Source organism: Ornithorhynchus anatinus, chromosome 7, assembly GCF_004115215.2.
Source record: "Ornithorhynchus anatinus isolate Pmale09 chromosome 7, mOrnAna1.pri.v4, whole genome shotgun sequence".
Taxonomy (NCBI): domain Eukaryota; kingdom Metazoa; phylum Chordata; class Mammalia; order Monotremata; family Ornithorhynchidae; genus Ornithorhynchus; species Ornithorhynchus anatinus.
In genome coordinates, this window is record NC_041734.1 from 66583471 (window position 1) to 66607295 (window position 23825).

The 23825-nt window shown below is 51.2% G+C and overlaps 1 protein-coding gene across 3 annotated transcripts in view; it reads right to left on the minus strand.

Annotated features, from left to right (window-relative positions):
- Positions 1-1620: 1620 nt before the first annotated feature.
- The window catches only part of FKBP5 (FKBP prolyl isomerase 5), a 102325-nt gene continuing 80120 nt past the window's right edge, over positions 1621-23825 (minus strand). For all 3 annotated transcript variants that reach the window (XM_039912765.1, XM_039912764.1, XM_039912766.1), the window contains 5 exons: positions 15152-15242; positions 10708-10791; positions 7301-7486; positions 4382-4621; positions 1621-2679 (listed from right to left, as the gene is read on the minus strand). In XM_039912765.1, coding sequence (XP_039768699.1) covers positions 2587-2679; positions 4382-4621; positions 7301-7486; positions 10708-10791; positions 15152-15242 — 694 coding nt within the window. In that variant the 3' untranslated portion in view covers positions 1621-2586. The remainder of the gene's footprint in view (positions 2680-4381; positions 4622-7300; positions 7487-10707; positions 10792-15151; positions 15243-23825) is intronic.

A 23825-nucleotide genomic window follows, 5' to 3' on the forward strand; every position in this document is an offset into this window, starting at 1 on the left:
GTACAGTGCTCTGCACATAGTAAGCGCTCAATAAATACTATTGAATGAAGCGCTTACTATGTGCCAAGCACTGTTCTAAGCCCCGGGGTAGATACGAGTTAATCAGGTTGGACACAGTCCCAGTCTCACATGGAGCTCACACTCTTAATCCCCGTTTTATAGATGAGGTAACTGAGGCCTAGAGAAGTTGTGTCTTGCCCAAGATCACACAGCAATCAGGTGGCAGAGCTGGGATTATTAACTGTAGTATTAGTTAAGTGCTTATTATGTGCCAGGCACTGTTCTAAGTCTTGGGGTAGATACAAATTAATCAAGTTGGACACCGTCCCTGTCCCCCATGGGGTTAACACTCATAATCCCCATTTATAGATGAGGTAACTGAGGCCCAGGGAAGTTAAGTGACTTGGCCAAGATCACACAGCAGACTTGTGGTGGAGACAGGACTGCCTGACGCCCAGACCCGCGCTCTATCCACTAAGTCACGCTGCTTTTCGGGTTAAAAAAAACTTACCTCACTCGTCGTCGGAAAATTGAACCCCGGTTTCTCACGTGACAGGAGGGGATGCTTACCACTCAGCTCCCCTTCAGAGCTCCCTGCCTTGGCTTCTTTGGTGCCCGAATCCCATTGTTCTCGTTTCCCAAGTGGGGGCCCGACCAGAGGAGGAGGAGGGAGGAAAAGGCTAGGAACAGCTGTGGGAATTCAGAGGCCATGACCATGGGGTCGGGTGAGCTCCCTGCAGCTCTGGAGTCAGACAAATAATAATAGAATTGATACTACTACTACTAATAATAATTATGGCATTTGTTAAGCACTTACTATGTGCCAGCCACCGTACTAAGCGCTAGAGTAGATAGGTAATTGGCTGGACACAGTCCCTGCCCCGCATGGGGCTCACAGTCTCACTGCCCATTTTACAGAAGAGGTAACTGAGGCCCAGAGAAGTGACGTGACTTAGCCAAGGCCAGCCAGCAGACAAGTGGCAGAGCCGGGATTAGAACCCACGACCTTCTGACTCCCGGCCCCGTGCTCTGTCCACTAAGTCATGCTCCTTCCCTAACAGTCACAATGTACTTGTTAAGCGTTAACCCTGGGCCGAGCACTGGGGTGGATGCAGGCAAATTGGGTTGGACAACAGTCTCCGGCCCACGTGGGGCTCACGGTCTCAACCCCCATTTTACAGATGAGGGAACTGAGGCCCTGGGAAGTGACCTGCCCAGAGACAGCGGGAGTGGGGGGAGCAGTGGAGGGAAAATGGACATCGGGCACCGAGCGGCTGCCTCATCCACCCCGTTCCTGGGCCCGCCCTCACCGCGGCCGGCTGCCGGGGCTCCGACCTCCCTTGGGGGGCCCCCCACCTCCGAGGATCCGTCCCCCAGTCTGACAGCCGACGACGCTGTCCAGACGCTCCTTCCCCAAGCCTTCCCAAAGCTGGGGCGGGTGGTTCTCCTCCCTCGAGCCCAACTCCCCGAGGGAGCCGGCCCCCGCCGGCTGCAGCAAAGATCGGAGACCACCCCCCCCAGCGGAGCGGGCCCCCGGCCCAGCCAACGCCCACTCTGCCGCTAAGGTTTCCTAAGGTCCAAAACCCAAAAATGTCTGCAGAAGAAGAAGTGGGACTCGAATTCTTGAAAAATCAATATATATTTTTGCACTCCGGTCAACTTTTAAATAACAGAGGGAAAAAAAAAAGCTGCACCAATGTGATACAGCTGGGTGAATAACTTCACCCAGGGACTGCTACCATAGTAAGACCAAGCTATTCGTTCTCCAAAATCCGGGTTAGAGGAGAGATGAGGAACCGAACAGTAGCGATGCTGGCAGGAGGTATTGTATCCGACATCGTTTCCTCAAAGGCCGGAGAGAGAGCGAAGGAGAAAGAAGAGCACCTTCCGAACTCAGAATGCTATTTTCACATTTCCGAGCTCAGGGACCTCTCCCGGGGAAGCCAGCGCCACCGATCCCGAGCTCCCTTTGGCCAGGGCCCCGTGGAGGCAGGGCGGGAGGGAGCGGCGGAGGGCCCGCTCCGGCCCCTTCCGCCTTCGGGGGGCCGGCGGCAGCGTCCTATTCCGTTCTATTGGTTAAAACGCTGTAGCGGGAGCCCTTCGGTCCGTTTAAAAACGAAAGCAAAAACGCCCCAAGGACCGAGGAGGAAGCCCGGTGCGCAGTTCTGAGTAACTGGCTGGCTGCCCGGGGCGTGGGGGGGCGGTGGTGTTCGGGGCGCCGGGGACACGCCGCTCCTGGAGGACCCCAGGGAGGATACGAGGACCGAACGAGCCGGACCGATCCCGCGCCGGTCCGACCTCCACCCGCCAAGGGCGGGCCCCGATCCTCAGGGCTCCGGGGGTGGGTCCGCCTCCCTCTCCGCCGGTGTTGCGGGAGGCGGGGGGCGGGGGCAGGGTCGTTGGGCTTCTCGGGAAGTGGCCGGGTCAGTCGTCCCTTTCCCGGGCCACGTAGGCGGCAACAGACCGTGATAAACACTGCTTAGTCCTGAGTTCCGCAGAAGCCCGTGGAGAAGGGGGCTGAGTTCGCTGGGAAGGCTGGTGCTCTCTCTTTCTCTCTCTCTCGCTATCTCTCTCTCTCACGCCCTGTCATACGTGGCCATCCATGTCCTTGTCGTCCATCGCTTCATCTCCTTCTCCTTTCTGGCAGGCTGAGTCTCTTAGGTTACTGGCCTCCTCCACCTGTACCGGGGCAGAAACGGACCACGAGAGTGAATCAATCGATGGGATTTACCGAGCGCTCACGGGGTGCAAGGCACCGAACTGAGCCCTTGGGAGAGTCCAGTTTAACAGAGTTGGGAGACACATTCCCTGCCCACCACAAGCTTACGGTCTAGAGGGGAAGACGGACATTGATATAAATCGATAAACGACGGACACGGACATGATTAGACATAAGCAGGCTGCCTTAGTGGAAAGAGCACGGGTCTGGGAGTCAGAGGTGGTGGGTTCTAATTCGGGCTCCGCCACTTCTCAGCTGTGTGCCTCTGGGCAAGTCACTTAACTTCTCTGTGCCTCAACTACTTCATCTGTAAAATGGGGATGAAGACTGTGAGCCCCACGTGGGACAACCTTGTATCTACCTCAGGGCTTAGACCAATGCTTGGCACATAGTAAGCGCTTAACAAACACCATCATTATTATTAATATCATATATGGACGGGAACAAACGGGGAAGAGGTAAATCAGAGCCCGTCCCTCCTCCTCCTCTCCCTTCCCCCGAGGCGATCGTGAGATCCAGTCCTTCAGTTAGTGACCCCCGCCCTCAGCTCTGAGAGCCCCCTAATTGGTCTCCCACTTCTCTTGGCAAAGGGATGTCTATAGGGTACGTGAGGCTCTGTAGATCTATGGGGGGCCTGACACACAAGGTCAGGGATCTGGGGGTTTTTTATTGTTGCTTATTTGTTTTGGGGATTTTTTAAAATGGTATTTGTTAAGTGCTTTCTATGGGCCAGGCACTCTCCTAAGGGCTGGAGTAGGTACAAGATAATCAGGTCCCACACGGGGGATCACCGTCTAAGTAGAAGGCAGAACAGGTACTGAATTCCCATTTTACGGACAAGGGAACCGAGGCAACGGGAAGTGCGGTGACAGGCCCGCGGTCACACAGCAGACAAGTGGCGGAGCCGGGATTAGAAGCCAGGATCTTCTGACTCCCAGGCCCGTGCTCTGTGAACACCGAGCTTTTAGATGGAAGGAGGGCAGTTACCAGCGGAGTTTGGTAATAGGCCCAGGGGACTTCAGCTTCTGGGCAAGGTGAGCAAGGTGATCAGCCAATACCGGCAAAAACTGTTACAGTGATGATGGAGTTTCTGTTTGGTTTGGAAGAGTCCAATTAGCTGCCAGAGGCTTCTGCCATCCCATGCTGCCTGGACCTCTCTTTCATCAGTAATAATAATAAGAATCGTGGTATTTGTTAAGCGCATACTACGGCCCGGCACTGTACTAAGCACTGGGATGGATACAACCAAATTGGGTTGGACACAGTCTCGGTCCCACAATGGGGCTGACAATCTCAATCCCCGTTTTATAGATGCGGTAACCGAAACACAGAGAAGTGAAGTGACTTGCCCGAGGTCCCGCAGCATACAAGTGGCGGAGTCAGGATTAGAACCCATGACCTCTGACTCCCAGGCCTGGGTTTTATCCACTAAGCCACGCCGCTTCCCTTAGTATTCCGGATTAGAAGCGCAGCCCGGTCCTGAAAAACCGTAGCTCTTCTCTGTCAACCCTGCCCCGGGCCGGGCAGGCCGGGGGATCCCAGCAGCCCTCGGGATTCAGGACCCTGGCCTCGGGACTCGGCCTCCCCGCCCTCCTGGTCTGCCCTCCTGTTCCCTGGGAAGCCCAGCGAGGGCAGGGGGAGGGACCCCCGCGCCGTACCCACCTTAGCATCTCTCTCAGCAAACTTCTTGAACATGTTGGCGTAGACTTTCCGGTCCCGTTCGTTGTGCTCCTTGGCCTTCCTCTGGCACACGGAGATCTGCAGCCTGGCGGCCCTGTTCTGAGGGTTCACCTTCAGCACTCGCTCGAAGTCCTCTATGGCCAAGTCAAACTCGTTCATGAGCAGCCGGGCTTTGCCCCTCCGGTACAGGCCCTTCTCGTTGGCGCCGTCCAGCCCCAGGGCCTGCAAACACACGACCGGCCGGTGAGCCGGGCTCCACGGCCGCCCGGCCAGCCCCTCCCGGCCACGCTGCGCTTCGCTCTTTGTCCTCGGTACCGCCGGCCCAGCGTGGGAGAGGGGGCCCAGCGAGACCCGGGACGATCCCAATCGGTCCAACTTTCGAGACACCTGGGAAAATGATGCCATTCCCAAAGGGAGGATCGGGGAGTTGAGTAACAAGGCTCCCAACTACTCTTCCACTGCATGACTTCCTTTGCCCATGGAGCTTTCCTCCTCAGGGTCTCTCTTTTTTTTTTTTCTAATGACATTTGTCAAGTGCTTACTGTGTTCACCTATGCTATGTTATGGAGAATTACTATCGCTTACTATGGTCACCTGCCCGCCTCCCTCCATGGGGCAACACTGGGAGTAAAATGAATGACACATGTACACGAGCACACTCGCCTAGTATAAACTGTCACTCTCCTCTCTCCTCCACTCCAGCCCCCGGTAAGCAAGGGGGCATTTCTCCAGGCTGGCCTGGGTGACCCCTGGAAATTTTTTCCGGAGTTCCACTGTATGGGAGATTGAAGTGGGGGCGGGGGAGCGTGCTTGTGAACTCAGGGTCCTTGCATAGTTTCCCGGTTGGACTAGTAGATGAAGATGATAATAATTACACTAATTGTGCTCATTATTAAGTGCTCGGGCATTGGGTAGATTCAACACAATCTGATCAGACAGGCTGAGGAGGGAGGGAGAACAGGTATGTGATCCCTATTTTACAAGTGAAGAAACCGAGCCCCAGAAAAATGAAGTGACTTGCCCAAGGTCACCCGGCAGAGTCGGCAGAGACGGCGGGGGGTCTGCCGGACCCCGTGCTCGGAGAGGTCACCAGACAGCAAGACAAGCATCATGAGAAGCAGTGTGGCCTAATGGAGAGAGCACGGGCCTGGGAGTCAGAAGGACCTGGGTTCTAAGAGAGCACGGGCCTGGGAGTCAGAAGGACCTGGGTTCTAATCCTGACTCTGCCACTTGCCTGCTCTGTGACTTTGGGCAAGTCACTTAACTTGTCTGTGTCATTCATTCGATCGTATTTATTGAGCGCTTACTGTGCGAGAGCACTATACTAAGCACTTGGAATGTACAATTCAGCAACAGAGACAATCTCTGCTCAACAAAGGGCTCACAGTCTAAAAGGGGGAGACAGCAAAACACAGCAAGTAGACAGGCATCAGTATCACATAATGGCATTTGTTAAATGCTTACTATGTGACAAGCACTGTTCTAAGCACTGGGGTAGATACAAGGTAATCGGGTTGCCGCACGTGGGGCTCACAGTCTTAATCCCCATTTTACAGGTGAGGTAACTGAGGCACAGAGAAGTGAAGTGACTCGCCCAAGGACACACAGCTGATAAGCGGCAGAGCCGGGTTTAGAACCCACGTCCTCTGACTCCTAAACCCGGGCTCTTTCCACTAACCCCACGCTGTTTCTTACTCTACCTGTACTTTAACTTATGTATAAATCCTTACATTCTCGCCGCTTTGTCTCATCTGTAAAATGGGGATTAAGATTGGGAGCCCCATATGGGACAGGGAGAGTGACCAACCCAGTAAATGCCAATGCTTGATTGATAAAAACCTTTTTTTGAAAGAGTTGACACTTGGACATTATACCCTAGTTCTCCCTTCCCCTCCCCTCGGCACTGTGCTCATTTGTATATATTTCTATTACCTTATTTATTTTGTTAATGAGGTGTCCATCCCCTTGATTCTATTTATTGCGATTAAGTTGTCTTGTTTTTGTCCGTCTGTCTCCCCCGATTAGACTGTGAGCCTGTCAATGGACAGGGATTGTCTCTATCTGTTGCCGAACTGTACATTCCAAGCGCTTAGTACAGTGCTCTGCACATAGTAAGCGCTCAATAAATACTATTGAATGAATGAATTAGCTTCTATCTCCTCCCGCGCTTAGAACAGCGGTTGACACATAGTTAGCACTTAAATATCATCATTACTATTATTATGGGAGTGTGATTCGATGTCCACCTGAGTAATATGCTAACAGCTGACTCCGTTCCTGCTTTTAAATGGGATATGATACGATGCCTTCTGATGGACTCCTAATTTGCTTGTTGTGGGCAAGGCACATGCCTACCAACTCTGTGATACTTTACTCTCCCAAGCACTTAGTACAGTACTCTGTACACAAGTAAGTGCTCAATAAATACCACTGACTGATTGATTAATTGGCAAGGGACATCAAACATCCTGGGGCGGTCTAGGGGAGACCGCCTCAAAATTCAGTTATTCTTAGCCATTAGGAATAACCCGAAAAGCAGCACGGCTTATTGGATGGAGCCCAGGCCTGGGAGTCGGAAGAACCTGGGCTCTGTTCCCGGTTCTGCCACTTGTCTGCTATGTGACCATGGGCAAGTCATTTTACTTCTCTTGCCTCGGTTTCCTCATCTGTAAAAGGGGGAATTGAGACGGTGAGCCCCATGTGGGACAGGGACTGTGTCCAACTTGATTACCCTGTACCCTCCCCGGTGCCTTGTATAGTATCTGGCATTATAGTAAGTGCTTAACAAATGCCATAAAGAAAAAAAAAAACAATCAGGAAAACCGCGAAGTTGCGAGAGGCCAAGGAAAGCAAGAGGAGAGGAAGTCAGGAGGCAAGGGAAAGCCAGGGGAAGCCCCTTACCTTCTCGCAGCATTCGATGGTCCGGGGGTATTCCCGCAGCTTCAGATAGCACATGGCCAGGTTCAGGAAGGCTGCTAGCAGGAAGGATTCGGAAGCTTTGGACTCATGCTCCGATAAGCCGTACTCCATTTCTAACCAGGACACGATCTTCCCGTACTGAATGACGGCCTGCATGTACTTGCCTCCCTAAGAGGAAGAGAGGGAGAGAGGCTAGAAGTCCAGAGAGCAAAGTCCTCCCAGCCACCCACCTGCCACATAAATACATTCACAAACAGTGACTAGGCTCTAAGTCGAGAGGAGGGTGATGTCCTTTCATCCCAACCCCAGGGGACCACCAGGAATTTGGATCTCTCTCCCTCTCCAACCAACAGGGGAAAGGAAGGCTCGGGACCAGTTTGGGATGAGGGAGGGAGAGAGAGAGACTCTGCTTTTTTGTGCCGCTCCCTAGTCCTGCCTGGGGGTCAGTTAGAGAAGCAGCGTGGTTCAGTGGAAAGAGCACGGGCTTGGGAGTCAGAGGTCGTGGGTACGAAGCCCAATTCCTCCACTTGTCAGCTGTGTGACTTCGGGCAAGTCGCTTAACCTCTCTGTGCCTCAGTTCCCTCATCTGTAAAATGGGGATTAAGACTATAGGCCCCACGTGGGACAAGTTGATTAGCTTGTGTCTCCCCCAGCGCTTAGAACAGTGCTTGGCACATAGCAAGCGCTTAACAAATACCATCATTATTATTAAATATTATTACTAACTCCGTTACCTCATCTGTAAAATAGGGATTAAGACTGTGAGCCTCACGTGGGACGACCTGATTACTCTGTACCTACCCCAGCATTTAGAACAGTGCTCGGCAAATAGTAAGCGCTTAACAAACACCATCGTTATTATTCTCCTTCCGGCTGGAGCGCGGAGACGTGAGCTGGCATAACATACCCAGATAAACACACACACACAACTATTTCACTGCCCAGGGCCCAGCAGGCTCCATCCAAAAGCCAGCCCGTGTCAGCTTTAGGAAGGAGAGCAACCCCTTTATCTTGAAGGAAATATACCAGCCAATGACCAAGAACTGAAAGACAAAACTGGCTCTGGTTTGACTCGTGGGTCAGTCGGTCAATTGCATTTATTGAGCACTCGCTGTGTGCAGAGTACTAGACGAAGCGCTTTGGAGAGTACAATATAACAGACACAAGTGCGGGTCTTCCATTTGAAGGGTGAGGGTGATATTGCATTCTATTTTCCCCCAAGTGCTTATTACGGTGCTCCGCCCACAGTAAGCGCTCAATAAATACCACTGAGGTATTGATGGACTGATATGAGAAGGGGAGAGGATGTGGGGAAAACGACAGCTACCCAGCTCATCGGCCAAGGGCCTTTACACTCAGCAGTTAGCAGAGATAGGAACTCAGATTGCTCCGTCAGATCTGAGCATTTACTGAGCCCCGCCTGTGTGCGGGGCCCTGAACTAAGCGTTTGGGCGAGTAGAACAGAAGTACTAAACAATTTATTTCTAGGTATAAACCCCCAGCCTCCACCTTCTGCCTAACGGGGAAAGATCTTCTACTGTTTGGGCGAAGGACATTCAGGGGTAGTGCCTCGGCCTCTGAGCTTTCTGGCCCCAAAGTAGCATGATTTCTTAGCCACCCTCCTGCTACTTAATAGTAATAATAATGAAAATGTTGGTATTTGTTAAGCGCTTACTATTTGCCGAGCACTGTTCTAAATGCTGGGGTAGGTACAGAGTAATCAGGTCGTCCCACGTGAGGCTCGCAGTCTTAATCCCCATTTTACAGATGAGGTAACGGAGGCACCAAAAAGTTAAGTGGCCCAAAGCCTGACAGGTGGCGGAGCCAGGATTAGAACCCATGACCCCGACTCCTAAGCCCGTGCTCTCTCCACTGAGCCACACTGCTTCTGCTTTGATTTCCAGCCCCACCATCCGGTCAGAGGTGTTCATACTGTGCACACGGGAGGCAGCGTGGCCTGGTGGACAGAGCACGGGCCCGGGAGTGAGAAGGACCTGGGTTCTAATCCCAGCTCCACCACATGTCTGCTCCGTGACCTGGGCAAGTCATTTCACTTCTCTGGGCCTCAGTTACCTCACCTGTAAAACGGGGATTGTGACCGTGAGCCCTGTGTGGGACAGGGACGGTGTCCAACCGGATTAGAGAAGTAGCATGGAGCTTAGTGGAAAGAGCCCAGGCTTGGGAGTCAGAAGTTGTGGGTTCTAATCCTGGCTCCGCCACTTGTCAGCTGCGCGACTTTGGGCAAGTCACTTAACTTCTCTGTGCCTCAGTTACCTCATCTGTAAAATGGGGATTGACTGTGAATCCCATGTGGGACAACCCGATAATCTTGTATCCACCCCGGCATTTAGAACAGTGCCCGGCAAATAGCAAGCGCTTAACAAATACCATCATTATTATTAAATATTATTACTAACAGCTTTAACTCAGCATCACTTCCACAGTCTCCGTGTGTATTGCGCCTGGGGCTCGCCCCAGGAAAAAGGATCCAGTGATATTCCGCCTACTCACAGAGCTTTGGGGCAGGAGCCAGCGAGCCTCCTCCTGATAGGAACTGAATCCCGAATTCGGAACCGTTTCGGAATCACAGCCGTCTCTTCCTGTTTAGTGGATTCTAAACTCCAAGCTGTATTTCCTGGCCCAGGGCGGCAGCCCACAAATTACATGAGGGCACGCTAGCTGCCAGTGTGCCTGGCAAGAGGCCTGGCCCACCCCGTCACTAATAGCTTCTTGGTTGGCAGGTTGTTTACCTCGCAAAGGCCCCTGACCCACTCGTGGTCATGGCGTACAAATGACTCCCACATAACACCCTGTCCTACCCCGCCCCGGTCCACATGAGCAATATCCAGAGAAAACGGGATTTGGGAGGCACTGCCGGGCCTCCTGCCCATCATGGCCTGGGAGAACCAGAAGTTCTCGAAGTTACCCGGGGACAAGGCCAGGCCAACTGGACAGTAACTCTCAGTTTCCCAGGGAGTTATTCCCCGGGCCTCTTGAAGGTTTGGCTGTTCGAGAAAGGAAAGATAAAGGTGTATCTTCAATTGGTCCACTTTGCTCCTTGTTAGCTTCTGGGGGATTTTCATTTGGTGATCTCCCGGGTCCCTGCCTCCCAGTCTTCCATCCCCTCCGAGAAGCTCGCTGGGGGCAGGGAATGTGTCTGCTGACTGTTCTACTGTCCTCTCCCACACGCTTTGAACGGGGCTCTGCACACAGGAAGCGCTCAATAAATCCGGATGAACGAACGAATGAATAAAATGCGGGGTGAGGAGGCTTGTCCTTCTGAAGAAAGGGGCTGAGGTGACTGTGACAGCGGGGAACAGAAAAGCCCCACCCAGACCCTTTCCCCACAGCACTCGAGAGGAGAAGGATTTGGAGAAGTACTCACACACCTTGAAGTACACTGTTCCTTTCTCTTTGACAATGGCAGCCTGCTCAAGTTTCTCTTTGGTGTCCATCTCCCAGGATTCTTTGGCCTGAACGCAATATTCGTAACAACTGTTAGAAGGCAAGGAATGAAAAAGCACCAACTGAGGTCCCGCCTCCTCCACTGACCCCGAGAACTGTTGGTGGTCTTTACAGATGCCAACCCTGTGGACCCCCTAAACTGGCTTTAGCCAGCTCCCCGCTAGCCTAAAGTTTCTGAGGTGGTCTTGAGTATTGACTGTCCAGAGGCACAGGGTGGGTTGGAGTGGTGGAGAGATGAGAGGTGACAGTGAAGGACAGAATGCTTTTCCCTTAGCCTCCCCAACTTCCTAGGGCTGAGAGGAGTGGGTACATCTCGAAGCGTTCTGCAACCTCAAATCAGTCACGGCCTAGTGGAAGGAGTATGGGCCTGGGAGTCGGAGCCTGCGCCCAGAGGCCTGAGAACCCAAAGGCTTCTGCTTCTGTCACCAGGGAATCCACTCCATTCCTCAGTGGATAGCTGATCTCCCTCTCCCAGGGACTCCCCATTCCTGCAAGACAATAACATGCGATTGCCAACCCGTCCAGTGAGTATCGACTATGACAAGAGCGGGGCGATGCCCCTCGGTTGCCCCCCAACGTAAGGATGACAGTGAGCACGGCATCGGGTAGCCACGTTGGCAACCTCCCTGTGCCACTGGAATGCCCCAGAACGGCCACCTGGGTGGACTCCAGGCAGCCTAGGAGGAGTCGCTCCAGTCCATAAGCATTTTCAGGATGATTATGGCCAATTTTGACACCTGAAGGACTCTGGGAGGAATTTGGCAGGGGGGGGGGGGTTTTCCCTAAACTGGAAGCCATCTTGGCCCTGAAGAGCCTGAAGACCAAAGTGAGTCCCACTTGTCCTTTTTCCAAAATGGTATTCGTTAAGTGCTTACTATATGCCAAGCACTGCACTGAGTGCTGGGGTAGATACAAGCTGAACAGGTTGGACACAATCCTTGTCCCATATAAACCTCACAGTCTTAATCCCCATTTTGCAGATGAGGGAACTGAGGCCCCGAGAAGTGAAGTGACGTGCCCAAGGTCACACAGCAGAAAAGTGGCGGAGCCGGCATTAGAACCCATGACCGTCTGACTCTCAGGCCCGTGCTCTGTCCACTAGGAAATGTCGCTGTCAAAGGGTATCCCAACGGGAATGGTTTTTTAAAGACACATGATGTTGGCTGGTCCCGGGAAACTCCGGCAATAAGTCGGAAACTTTCCCCGGAGGGAAAATCTGTCTCCTGGGATCCATTAGTGCCTTGGATCTAGGAAAAAGAACCTATGAGAGTGCACACACTTCACTGGTTTGTTCTCAGCCTGCAACAGCCCTCCTAGGCATTACCCGAAAGCCAAAATAAATGGAGAGTGCAGCCATCCTTTTACCATGCAATCAGCATGACCTAGTGTGTGGCTCAGTGGAAAGAGCCCGGGCTTGGGAATCAGAGGTCATGGGTTCGAATCCTGGCTCTGTCACTTGTCACCTGTGTGAGTGTGGGCAAGTCACTCAACTTCTCTGTGCCTCAGTTACCTCATCTGGAAAATGGGGGTGAAGACTGTGAGCCTCACGTGGGACAACCTGATTACTGTATCTACCCCAGCGTTTAGAACAGTGCTTGGCACATAGTAAGCGCTTAACAAATACCAACATTATTATTATTAGTGGAAACAGCACGAGTTCCGGAGTCGGGGACTGGGGTTCTAATTCCGCTTTCCTGCTGTGTGATCTCGGGCAAGCTACTTAACTTCTCTGTGCCTCCGTTTCCCCATCAATCAAATGGGGATTCAATAGCCCTTTGACCATGAGCCCCCCGTGGGACAGGGACTGTGTCCGACCTGACTGTCTCCTCTCTACCCCAGAGTTTGGCAACAGAGTAGGCCCTTAACAAGTACCGTAACTATTGGCATTCCTGGGCACGCAGCCAGTTCAATCAATCAATCGATCGATCCTATTCAGCACTTATTGTGTGTTAAGCGCTTTATTAAGCGGTTGGGAGGGGACTAAATAACAGAGCTGTTAGACCGGTTCCCTGCCCACAAGGGACCTAATGAGTCTTCTCCCAAATTGGCAAAGGCTGCGACTTTGCCCCCGAATAGACCTAAGTGAAAGCACAGACCACCATTCTCGGCCACAGTGGAACGAAGCCAACGGGGCTACGTAGGGTAGCCTACCACTTCCAGGGGAGCAGTCGGTCAGTTAATCGTATTTTCTGAGCGCTTACTGTGTGCAGAGCACTGTACTAAGCACCTGGGAGAATACGATATAACAATATAACGGAAACGTTCCCCGCCCACAGTGAGCTTTCAGTATAGAGGGGGAGATAAACATGAAGATATATAAATAAATTACCGATATATACATAAGTGCTGTGGGACTGGGAGGGGGGTGAGGAATACAGAGAACGAGTCAGGGCAATGCAGGGGGAGTGAGTCATTCATTCATTCATTCAATAGTATTTATTGAGCGCTTACTATGTGCAGAGCACTGTACTAAGCACTTGGAATGTACAATTCGGCAACAGATAGAGATTATCCCTGCTCATGGACGGGCTTACAGTCTAAGCAGGAAGGGAGCAGGAAGGGGAGCTGTTCCGCTCGGAAACAACGGCGTCTTAGGAAAGAAAGCTCCCGTGGGAGAGTGGGCCCAAATCAGCCTCCTTCAACCCTCTCGCTTCTGGGGTGACAGAGGAGGAACCTACAGGTCCGCTGCCTGTGCTCTCGTGCTGGGAAGTGGCATGGCGTAGTGGAAAGAGCACGGGCCTGGGAGTCAGAAGGTCATGGGTTCTAATCCCGGCTCCGCCACTTGTCTGCTGTGTGACCTTGGGCAGGTCACTTCACTTCTCTGGGCCTCAGTTACCTCATGGGCAAAATGGGGATTGAGACTGTGAGCCCCACTTGGGACAGGGGCTGTGTCTAACCTGATTTGCTTGTGTCCACCCAGCGCTTAGTACACTGCCTGGTACAGAGTAAACTCTTAAATACCATAATTATTATCATCATCATCTAGTGCCTGGAGGCCTCAGGCCAACCTACTAAGGCCCAACCTGTTCAGTAATATCATTCATTCATTCAATCAATCGGATTTATTGAGCGCTTATCAATCAATCAGTAGCATTTACTGAGCTCTCACCGTGGGCAGAGTACTGTAGGAGATTCTTGGGAAAGTAGGACACAACAAAATTGTTGGACGCAATCCCTGCCCACAAGGAACTTACAGTCTACAGGCATTAAAATACATTACGGATAGAAGCGTGGCTTGGTGGCAAGAGCCCGGGCTTTGGAGTCGGAGGACATGGGTTCTAATCCCGGCTACGCCACATGTCTGCTGTGTTACCTTGGGCAAGCCGCTTAACTTCTCTGGGCCTCAGTTACCTCATCTGTAAAATGGGGATTAGGACTGTGAGCCCCACGTGGGACAGCCTGATTATATTGTATCTACCTTAGCCACTTGGAACATCACTTAGCACACAGTAAGCACTTAACAAATACCATAATTATTATTATTATAGGAGAAATAGAAGAGTACAAGAAGTATATAAGTACATAAGAATAAGTACATATGTACTGGGGGTTAGGGTGAGTATCAAAGTGTGAAGGGGTACACAGTCAAGGGGCACACCATTCTGGCTCCCTCCAGAGCTGCTTGAGAGAGCATGAATCTCTTTTTATTTTAATGGCATCTGTTAAGTGCTTATTATGTGCTAGGCACTGTTCTAAGTGCTGGGGCAGATACCAGGTAATCCAATTGGACACAGTCCATGTCCCATATGGGGCTCACGGCTGAAATTCCCATTTTACGGGTGAGGTAACTGAGGCACAGAGAAGTGCAGTGACTCGCCTGAGGTCACACAGCAGACAAGTGGCAGAACTGGGATGAGAACCCAGGTCCTTCTGACCTCCAGGCCCGTGCTCTAGCCACTGGGTCATGCTGCCTCTCTTTGTCCTGGGCTCAGAAAAAAGAACGAGACTTGAAGAGCAAATATGGCTTCTACCCGGCACACACAGGGAACAGAACAAGAACCTCAAGATCTTCCTGTCTGCCCTAGTTCACTGAGGGCAAGAGAACAGGGCTCAGCACACAGTAGGTGCTCATCTAATTCTATTGATTGACTGGCTTCACAGCTCTCATGCATACCGGAAGCAACTCATTCATTCATTCAATCGTATTTATTGAGCGCTTACTGTGTGCAGAGCACTGTATTAAGCGTTTAGGAGAGTACGATATAACAATAAGCAGACACATTCCCTGCCCGCAATGATCTTAGAGTCTAGAGGAGAGTCGTACATGCATGACACAGATCCCCTCAGCTCACGTGTGGCTTGAGGAAGGAGGAGGCTGGGGAAGAGAGAGAAACGGGCCACGGTTTTGGCGAAGTCGCATTTTCTCACCTTCTCGAAGCTCTTCAATGTAACTTCGTATATGAGCTTAGCATTGGGCTCAATGTCAAATTTTGGCTTCCCTGCCTCTCCAAACCCATACCTGAAACGGAGAGCAGAAAAAGAACTGGTGGATTAGGGGTCCAGAAATTCAAAGCCTTCCAAGTGTCCGAGGCCCCAGGAGCAAACCCGATATTAACCAGGGGACGGAGGCCTTAGATATTTTCTGAGCAACTGGGAGAAGCTGGGCCGGCCAGAGTGCCAGGGTCCCTCTCATTCCAGAGGCTGCTTCTCCATCAGGGCTCTGGATGCCCGACTTCCTGCAGCAGGCTATGTCCCTGGCACTGCCTGTGTCCCTGGCTATCGTTTGGCCTGGAGACACCTTTAATGAGACCTGTATTTTCATCAAAGGGTCAACCTCAGGGGGTCACTTTCACTTTTTTGTGTGTTATATTATGATATTTGCTATGTGCCAGGCACTGTACTAAGCACTGGCATAGGGACAAGTTTATTGGGTTAGATACACTTCCTGTCTCACGTAGGGCTCCCAGCCCCAATCCCCATTTTACAGATAAGGGAACTGAGGCACTGAGAAGTGAACTGACTTACCCACGGTCACACAGCATTAAAGAGGTGAAGCCAGGATTGGAACCCAGATCCTCTGTGACCCCAAGGACCATACTCTTTCCAGTAGGCCACACTGCTTCCCACTTCCAGAGGAAGTCCTGGGAACTGGTCATATCCCGTCGACTACTGCATCAATCTCCTTGCTGACTTCCCTGCCTCCAATCTCTCCCTGCTCTAGCCCACATGACGTTCTGCTGCACAGATCTTTCTCCTAAAACATCACGCCGAACACATCTCCCCATTCCTCCCGAACCCCCATGGCTGCCCACAGCTCTAGGCATCCAGCGGAAATTCCGGACCACTGGCTTTTCAACACCCAAAGCGCTCTCTCTCCTCGTTCCTATCCGCTCCACCCTTGCGCTTCTCCCACTACACCTCAGCTTTCCATCTCCATTCCTCTCAAGATAAACTATTCGCTGTACCTCGTTCTCGCCTCTCCCACTGCCAACCTCTCACTCGTGCTCTCCCCTCTGCCAAGAACTTCCCTCAATAATAATAATGATAACTGTGGCATTTGTTAAGCACTTACTGCGTGCCAGGCACTGTACAAAGACTGGGGTAGATAACACGGTAACCGGATTGGACACAGTCCCTGTCCCACATGGGGCTCACAGTCTTAGTTTTCATTTTACAGATGAGGTAACTGAGGCCTAGAGAAGGGAAGTGACTTATCCAAAGTCACACAGCAGACAAGTGGCAGAGCCAAGATTAGAACCAAGATCCTTCCGACTCCCAGGCCGGGGCTACATCCCCTAGGCATGCTGCATGTCTTTGCTCTAGTAGTTCCAAATGAGTCTCTATTTTACTGGAGGCCATAAACGCTCTCCCCATTCAGAGCTCCGATAGCTGGAGGCAGGAGAGATGCTCTCCTGCTACATCTTCCAGGTAAACCTGGGCAGCAACTCCCATGCCAAGACATGGGAAGCAGAGAAGCAGCAAGGCATAGTGGATAGGGCACAGGCCTGGAAGTCAGAAGGCCATGGCTTCTAATCCCAGATCTGCCACTTGTCTGTTGTGTGACCTTGGGCCAGTCACTTCACTTCTCTGGGCCTCAGTTATCTCATTTGTAAAATGGGGATTGAGACTGTGAACCCCCCATGGGACAGAGATTCTGTCCAACTTGATTTGCTTGTATCCACTCCAGCACTTGGTACAGTGTCTGGCACATAAAATAATAATAATAATGTTGGTGTTTGTTAGTTAAGCGTTTACTATGTTAATTCATTCAATAGTATTTATTAAGCGCTTACTATGTGCAGAGCGCTGTACTAAGCGCTTGGAATGAACAAGTCGGCAACAGATAGAGACGGTCCCTGCCGTTTGACGGGCTTACGGTCTGATCGTGGGAGACGGACAGACGAGAACGATGGCGATAAATAGAGTCGAGGGGAAGAACATCTCGTAAAAAAAATGGCAACTAAATAGAATCGAGGCGATGTACATTTCATTAACAAAATAAATAGGGTAATGGAAATATATACACTTGAGCGGACGAGTACAGTGCTGAGGGGACGGGAAGGGAGAGGGGGAGGAGCAGAGGGAAAGGGGGAAAAGAGGGTTTTAGCTGCGGAGAGGTGAAGGGGGGGCCGGTAGAGGGAGTAGAGGGAGAAGGGGAGCTCAGTCTGGGAAGGCCTCTTGGAGGAGGTGAGTTTTAAGTAGGGTTTCGAAGAGGGGAAGAGAATCCGTTTGGCGGAGGTGAGGAGGGAGGGCGTTCCGGGATCGCGGGAGGACGTGGCCCGGGGGTCGATGGCGGGATAGGCGAGACCGAGGGACGGTGAGGAGGTGTGCGGCGGAGGAGCGGAGCGTGCGGGGTGGGCGGTAGAAAGAGAGAAGGGAGGAGAGGTAGGAAGGGGCGAGGTGATGTAGAGCCTTGAAGCCTAGACTGAGGAGTTTTTGTTTGGAGCGGAGGTTGACAGGCAACCACCGGAGGTGTTTAAGAAGGGGAGTGACATGCCCAGAGCGTTTCTGCGGGAAGATGAGCCGGGCAGCGGAGTGAAGAATAGACCGGAGCGGGGCGAGGGAGGAGGAAGGGAGGTCAGAGAGAAGGCTGACACAGTAGTCTAGCCGGGATATAACGAGAGCCTGTAGCAGTAAGGTAGCCGTTTGGGTGGAGAGGAAAGGGCGGATCTTGGCGATATTGTATGTGCAGAGCACTGTTCTAAGCGCTGGGGTAGATACAAGGTAATCAGGTTGTCCTATGTGGGGCTCACAGTCTTCACCCCCATTTTACAGATGAGGTAACTGAGACACAGAGAAGTGAAGTGACTTGACCACAGTCACACAGCTGACAAGTGGCAGAGCTGGGCTTCGAACCTATGACCTCTGATGCCCAAGCCCAGGCTCTTTCCTTCTCAGTAAGGACTTAACAACTAACTATGATTACTATTGTTATTGTTTATAAAACACTGCTTCATTCAGAAGAATACTGACTGCAGCCTAAACCTGGTCCACCAGTATCCTAGCCCGTGGGCTTATTTTCATGGTTTGAAAACAATCATCCTAATGATAATGTCGCAAATCAAATGCATTCAAGGACAGTGAGTTCAGAGGCCACAAATACATGCAAGCAAAACACAATCTCAACTCCGAAGCCCCAGAATTTCTGTTGAAAGACACCCCACCTGACTATACTACATGAAGTTTCACTAAGTGATCCCAGGCATTTTTCAAACTTTTCGATCCATTAAGGTCTCCTTCGTCCCACTCTGCATGTCTGTCAGGCCTGGCTCGAAAAATGAAGTTGCCCAGCACACGGGAGCTGGAGCGGGTGCTTAAGGTAGGGCGGGTGATGGGGCGGAGCTCAGCCGTCAGGGACCATTGCTAGCCCCAACCCTCCTCCCCCTCCTCCTGCCTACTGCCACTTCGGTACTTCTATGTTACCTAAATACTTAGATTCTCACCCACCTCCCTAGCACTTGTGATCTAAACGCTGTTGCTTCCCCCACCTGTAATTTATTTTAGTGCCTGTCTCCCCTATTAGACTGTAAGCTTCTTCAGGGCAGGGATAGTGTCTATTACTCTCTTGTAATCAATCAATCAATGGTATTTACTGAGCGCTTACTCTTTGCAGAACCTCGATTGCTGTATCAGCCTCCCTGCCTCCTGTCTCTCCCCACTCCAGTCCATACTTCACTCTACTGCCTGGATCGCTTTCTTACAAAAACGTTCAGGCCACCTTTCCCCACTCCTCAAGAACCTCCAGCAGTTGCCCAGCCACCCCCGCCTTAAACAGAAACTTCTTACCATCGTCTTTAAAGCACTCAGTCACCTTGCCCCCTCCTACCTTACCTAGCTGCTCTCCTACCCAGCTGGCACACTTCACTCCTCTAACGCCAACCTTTTCACTGGACTTTGATCTCATCTACCTCGCGGCCATTCTCTCACCCACATCCTGCCTCTGGCCTGGAACGCCCTCCCTCTTCATATCCGACAATGATTCTCCCCACCTTCAAAGCCTCATGGAAGGCTCATCTCCTCCAAAAGGCCTTCCCTAATTAAGCCCTTTCCCCTTCTCCCACTCCCTTCTGTGTTGCCTTGACTTGCTCCCTTTATTCATCTCCCCTCCCAGCCCGACAGCACTAATGTCCATATCTGAAATTTATTTATTTCTATTAATGTCTGTCTCCCCCTCTACATGGTAAGCTCACTGTGGGCACGCAATGTGTCTGTTATATTGTTGTGTTGTACTCACCCAAGTGCTTAGTACAATGCACTGCACAGAGTAAGTGCTCAGTAAATAAAACTGATTGATTCTCCCCCCAAGTCCCAGTTGGCACTTTTCATTTCTCCTAAGTTAATCATCTCACCGTGCCTCCTTCTTTACTCTCTCTCTTTAATCAGACCCTTCCTCCTCCCTAGAAATCCCCCCGCCATCTTCAAACCCATCTCCTCTAGGAAGCCTTCCCCACCTCCCCGTCAGCTCCAGCCAACGACCACCTCAACATTTATGCCCTTCTCTCCATCTGAACCACTTCTGTACACACTTGACTAGGCAAGCATTCGTTTGATTTCTTTTCTGGTATTTGTTAAGAGCTTACTAAGTACCAGGCACTTTACTGAACATTGGGGTAGAGCCAAGCTAATCAGGTCGAAGGCAGTCCGTGAACCACGTGGAGCTCACCGTCTTAACTCCCGTTTTACAGGTGAGGTAACTGAGGCATGGAGAAGTTACGTGGCTTGCTCAAGGTCACACTTTCTCTGTTCATCCCTCCCTTCCTCTTTCATTCCTCCCGGCAATTTATTCTGGGTCCGTCTCCCCAGCCCTGCCCTTGTTAGGGGGACCCACTCAACCCGCCCCCCCAAAGGGAGGAAGGGTCAGAGTCGGGCCTGCTTCCCCGCTACCACCTGACGAGTCTCCCTCCCCAGGACACCCTCAGTGAAGCAGGCCAAGTCCCTGGTGGAAGTGAGGGAGGAGGAAGCATGAAGAGAGGCAGGGGAAATGGCTTGAACTCCATCTGGCTCTCAGTGCAGATGGAAAACATTTACCAGGCTCTTTATTCCTTGCAAAAGTATGGACCGGGCGATAGCCCTTGGGGACGGAGAAAAGGATACCAATCGGCACACGCTTCTTTTTGGAAGCGTTGGCCACGTTTCCCCTTGGGCAAGTCGCTTAACTTCTCTATGCCTCGGTTGCCTCAAGTGTACAATGAGGATGGAGAATGGGAGTCCTTTGGAGGACAGGGATGGTGTCCAACCTGATAAGCATGTACCCATCCCGGCACTTAGGACAGTATCTGGCACATAGTAAGTACTTGACAACTACCATAAAAATATAAAAATAAAAATATATTTCAGGGGACAAAGATACTCTGGCTAAGAGTCTCGGCCCCGTGTAACTAAGGGATCGTGCCTTTTGGGAGAATGAACTGGGATAATGGTGAGTTCAGGGTAACCAGTGTATCCCTCTAGACCGTGAGCTCATTGTGGGTGGGGAATGTCACTGTTTACTGTTATATTGTACTTTGCCAAGAGTTTAGTACAGTGGTCTGCACACAGAAAGCGCTTAATACGATTGAATGAATGAATGAATTTACGCACACTAAGGTGAGTTACTGTGTAGCAAGGGGACATGAGGTGAACCCGGGGGAGCTGAATGCCACCAAGCCAGGCTCTCATGTGGGGATTTTCCTTCCCTCGTTTTATATTACATAGCATACGAGTGCTGATTGCTTCACGTTGTAAACTATACAACTTGGGCAATACCTCAAGTCACGGTAAACACACAAACACCTTTATCCTGACCGTGCTAATAACCTTCACGTTGGCACACAACTGAACTGAGACAACCAATAGAAAGGAAAATGCCCTCTGAAATAGGAAGGGAGAACAAACAGCTGGATACGTGTCACTCTCCATCACGGTCTTTAGGCCCGGAGCCGTCCCTAGAAATAGCTGGGTTCCACCGCGATTGAGCCTCTTGAAATGCCTCTCAGCAGGGTGTGATTTCGCCTTGAATTGTCCGTTGAGAAATAAGGGCAAAGGAGAAAGAGGAGAGAGAGAGAGTGTGTGTGTGTATGTGAGACAGAGAGAGAAAGTGCTTTGCAAAATGAACACAGGGAGCACTGTGACCCAGACAGGGACTATTTTTTTTTGACACTGCCATGGGTAAACGGGAGCACCTTTCCTTGCTCCAAATCCTCTTTTGAGAGCTTTTTTTTGGTATGGAAGAGGACCACTGACAGGGGAGTGGAGAAGTAAAATCAATGGTATTTACTGAGCGCTAACTATATGCAGAGTTCTGTACTAAGCATTTGGGAGGGGACAATACAAGAGAGTAGATAGACACATCCCCTGCCCACAGGAGCTCAGTTTAGGGACCAGGTAACTAGGCTGATAGTCTGTCAACATAGCCCAGTGAGAAGAGCCAACCTAGAGGCGAGCCCAGGGGTATTCGCCTGGAACACCTAACACCTGGCACAGTCCAGTGGACTGGCCGCTCTCAAAAATTAAGTTCTATGGATCTGAGTGGTTCCATTCTGAATTTCCCCAGGCTTTGCTGTTTCGAGGACTTGATTATGCATTATACCAAAACCTTTCTAAGCCTTCCTGGGCATTATGCTATGGTAACAAATCAGACACCGCCATGTACGCCATGGGAGCTTACAGAGAATCCTCACGCTTTCCCACACATTCTGCCCAGCTGACCCTCATCTTCTCACCCCCAGATCCAAACTGGGAGAACTGAGGGAAGGCCCTGTTGGTTAAATGTCCTAGGCTGAACGATTATCTTCTCTCCCCGTGGGCTCGGCCATCAGAATATGTGAGTGGAAATGCCAGCGCCTCTGGCATTTGGAGCATTTGGGAATCCCAGAGATTCCCAAAGGCACAGGCCCATTCTGGGGACAGGAGTGAGGGGCAAGAGAGTCATCATTTGGCTCCAATTCTTTCAGAGCCATGGCATGTTTTTTAAAGTAGTATTTACTTGTGCTATGCACTATACTAAGCTCTGGGGTAGAGCCCGGATCCAGCACTTGCCTGCTGTGTGACCTTGGGCAAGTCACTTCACTTCTCTGTGCCTCAGTTACCTCATCTGTAAAGTGGGAATTGAGACTGAGCCCCAGGTGGGTCAGGGATTGTGTCCAAATCAATTTGCTTGTATCCACCTCAGTGCTTAGTACAGTGCCTGGCACAAAACGCTTAACAAATATCATCATCATCATTATTATTATACAAGATAATTAGGTTGGACACGGTCTGTATACCACATAGGGTGCACAGTCTCAATCCCTATTTTACAGATGAGGTAATTGAGGCAGAGAGCAGTTAAGTGACTTGCCCAGGGTCACCCAGCGAGCCGGGATTAGAACCCAGGTCGTCTGGCTCCCAGGCCCAAGCTCTTTCCACTAGGCCGCTCTTTAATCAATGAGCCTACTCACTGACAGCCTACCATGAGAGTTCATTAGGCAAATTTGCATCTTCAGGTAACACTGAAGCTGAAATCCTTGTCTACAATTAAAAAGTCACTAAAAGGTTCTTTTCCTATCGAGGGGACAATGGAGATTAACAAAGAAACTCAAATCCAGGATATAAAAGTACATTTCAGAGTAGAAATACCTGCCTCCCCGTCCTTTCGTCCCCCTTGCCAAAAAAACCAAGCTGGAGATGAGCTGCTGGCAGCTACAGAACAGACAAAGCAGCTGGTGAAATTTAACAGGTGGAATGAGGGATTATTGGATTAACAATGACGTATTAATAATCCAAACTTTGCAGAAAACTTTGGATTTGCTTGGGGCTTACCAGAGTAGCCCCAAAATGAGAATGCCTAGTGGCATCCGACAAGGAGAGCCGGGTAATCTCAGTAGCTAACTACTAACTGGCAATACTATGGTTTTTCTACTCAGTGATCAAATCTCATGGAATCTGCTGTGTTTCTATCTTGGGCCCAAGAGGTTGAAATCATTTTCCTAAGGAAGATTTTTCTTCCCCAAAAGTACCGGTCTCAGAAGTGGGGATGGATGCTTGTCGTAGTGAAGGGAAATCTCAAAGCCACAAAAGGAATGTCACCCCTGTGAACATACAGGAAGTGAGTCATCTGCTGCTACGAGAGGCAGGAAATGTCTGCTTTTCTTGGGGACCCGGAGAAAGAACAGGGGGCCCAACTCCAAACGACAGTCAATCAGCCATTTCCCTTCACCATCATCCCTTCCTGCTGGTCTAGAGAGAAGGGGTGTGAGAAGACCGGTAGGGGAGGAGCATACAGTGTAGATCCCTGCCTGGATGCCACTGAGCAGGCCAGCCGCCTTGGCTTCCCACAGCTCCCCTTCTCTCTCTCTCCCACTCCTGCAACACCCTATGAGCACCCGGGCCCAGGACCACAATCAGAGCCGGGGCCGATCTAGATCCAGATCTCCACCACACACCCTGGCTCTACTTCAAGCAGCCCTCTGCCTTCATTTCGAGTGGTTAATGGCCGGGTGAAAGACAAGCCAAGAGGTGCCTTTCTTGTTTGAGTCTCTTCATCCTGCCCTGAAACAGAGCCAGAAGAACCTCCTCTGGTGCTAACCTTCTTACTGTGCCTCGATCTCGCCTGTCTCGCCGCCGACGCCTAGCCCACTTCCTC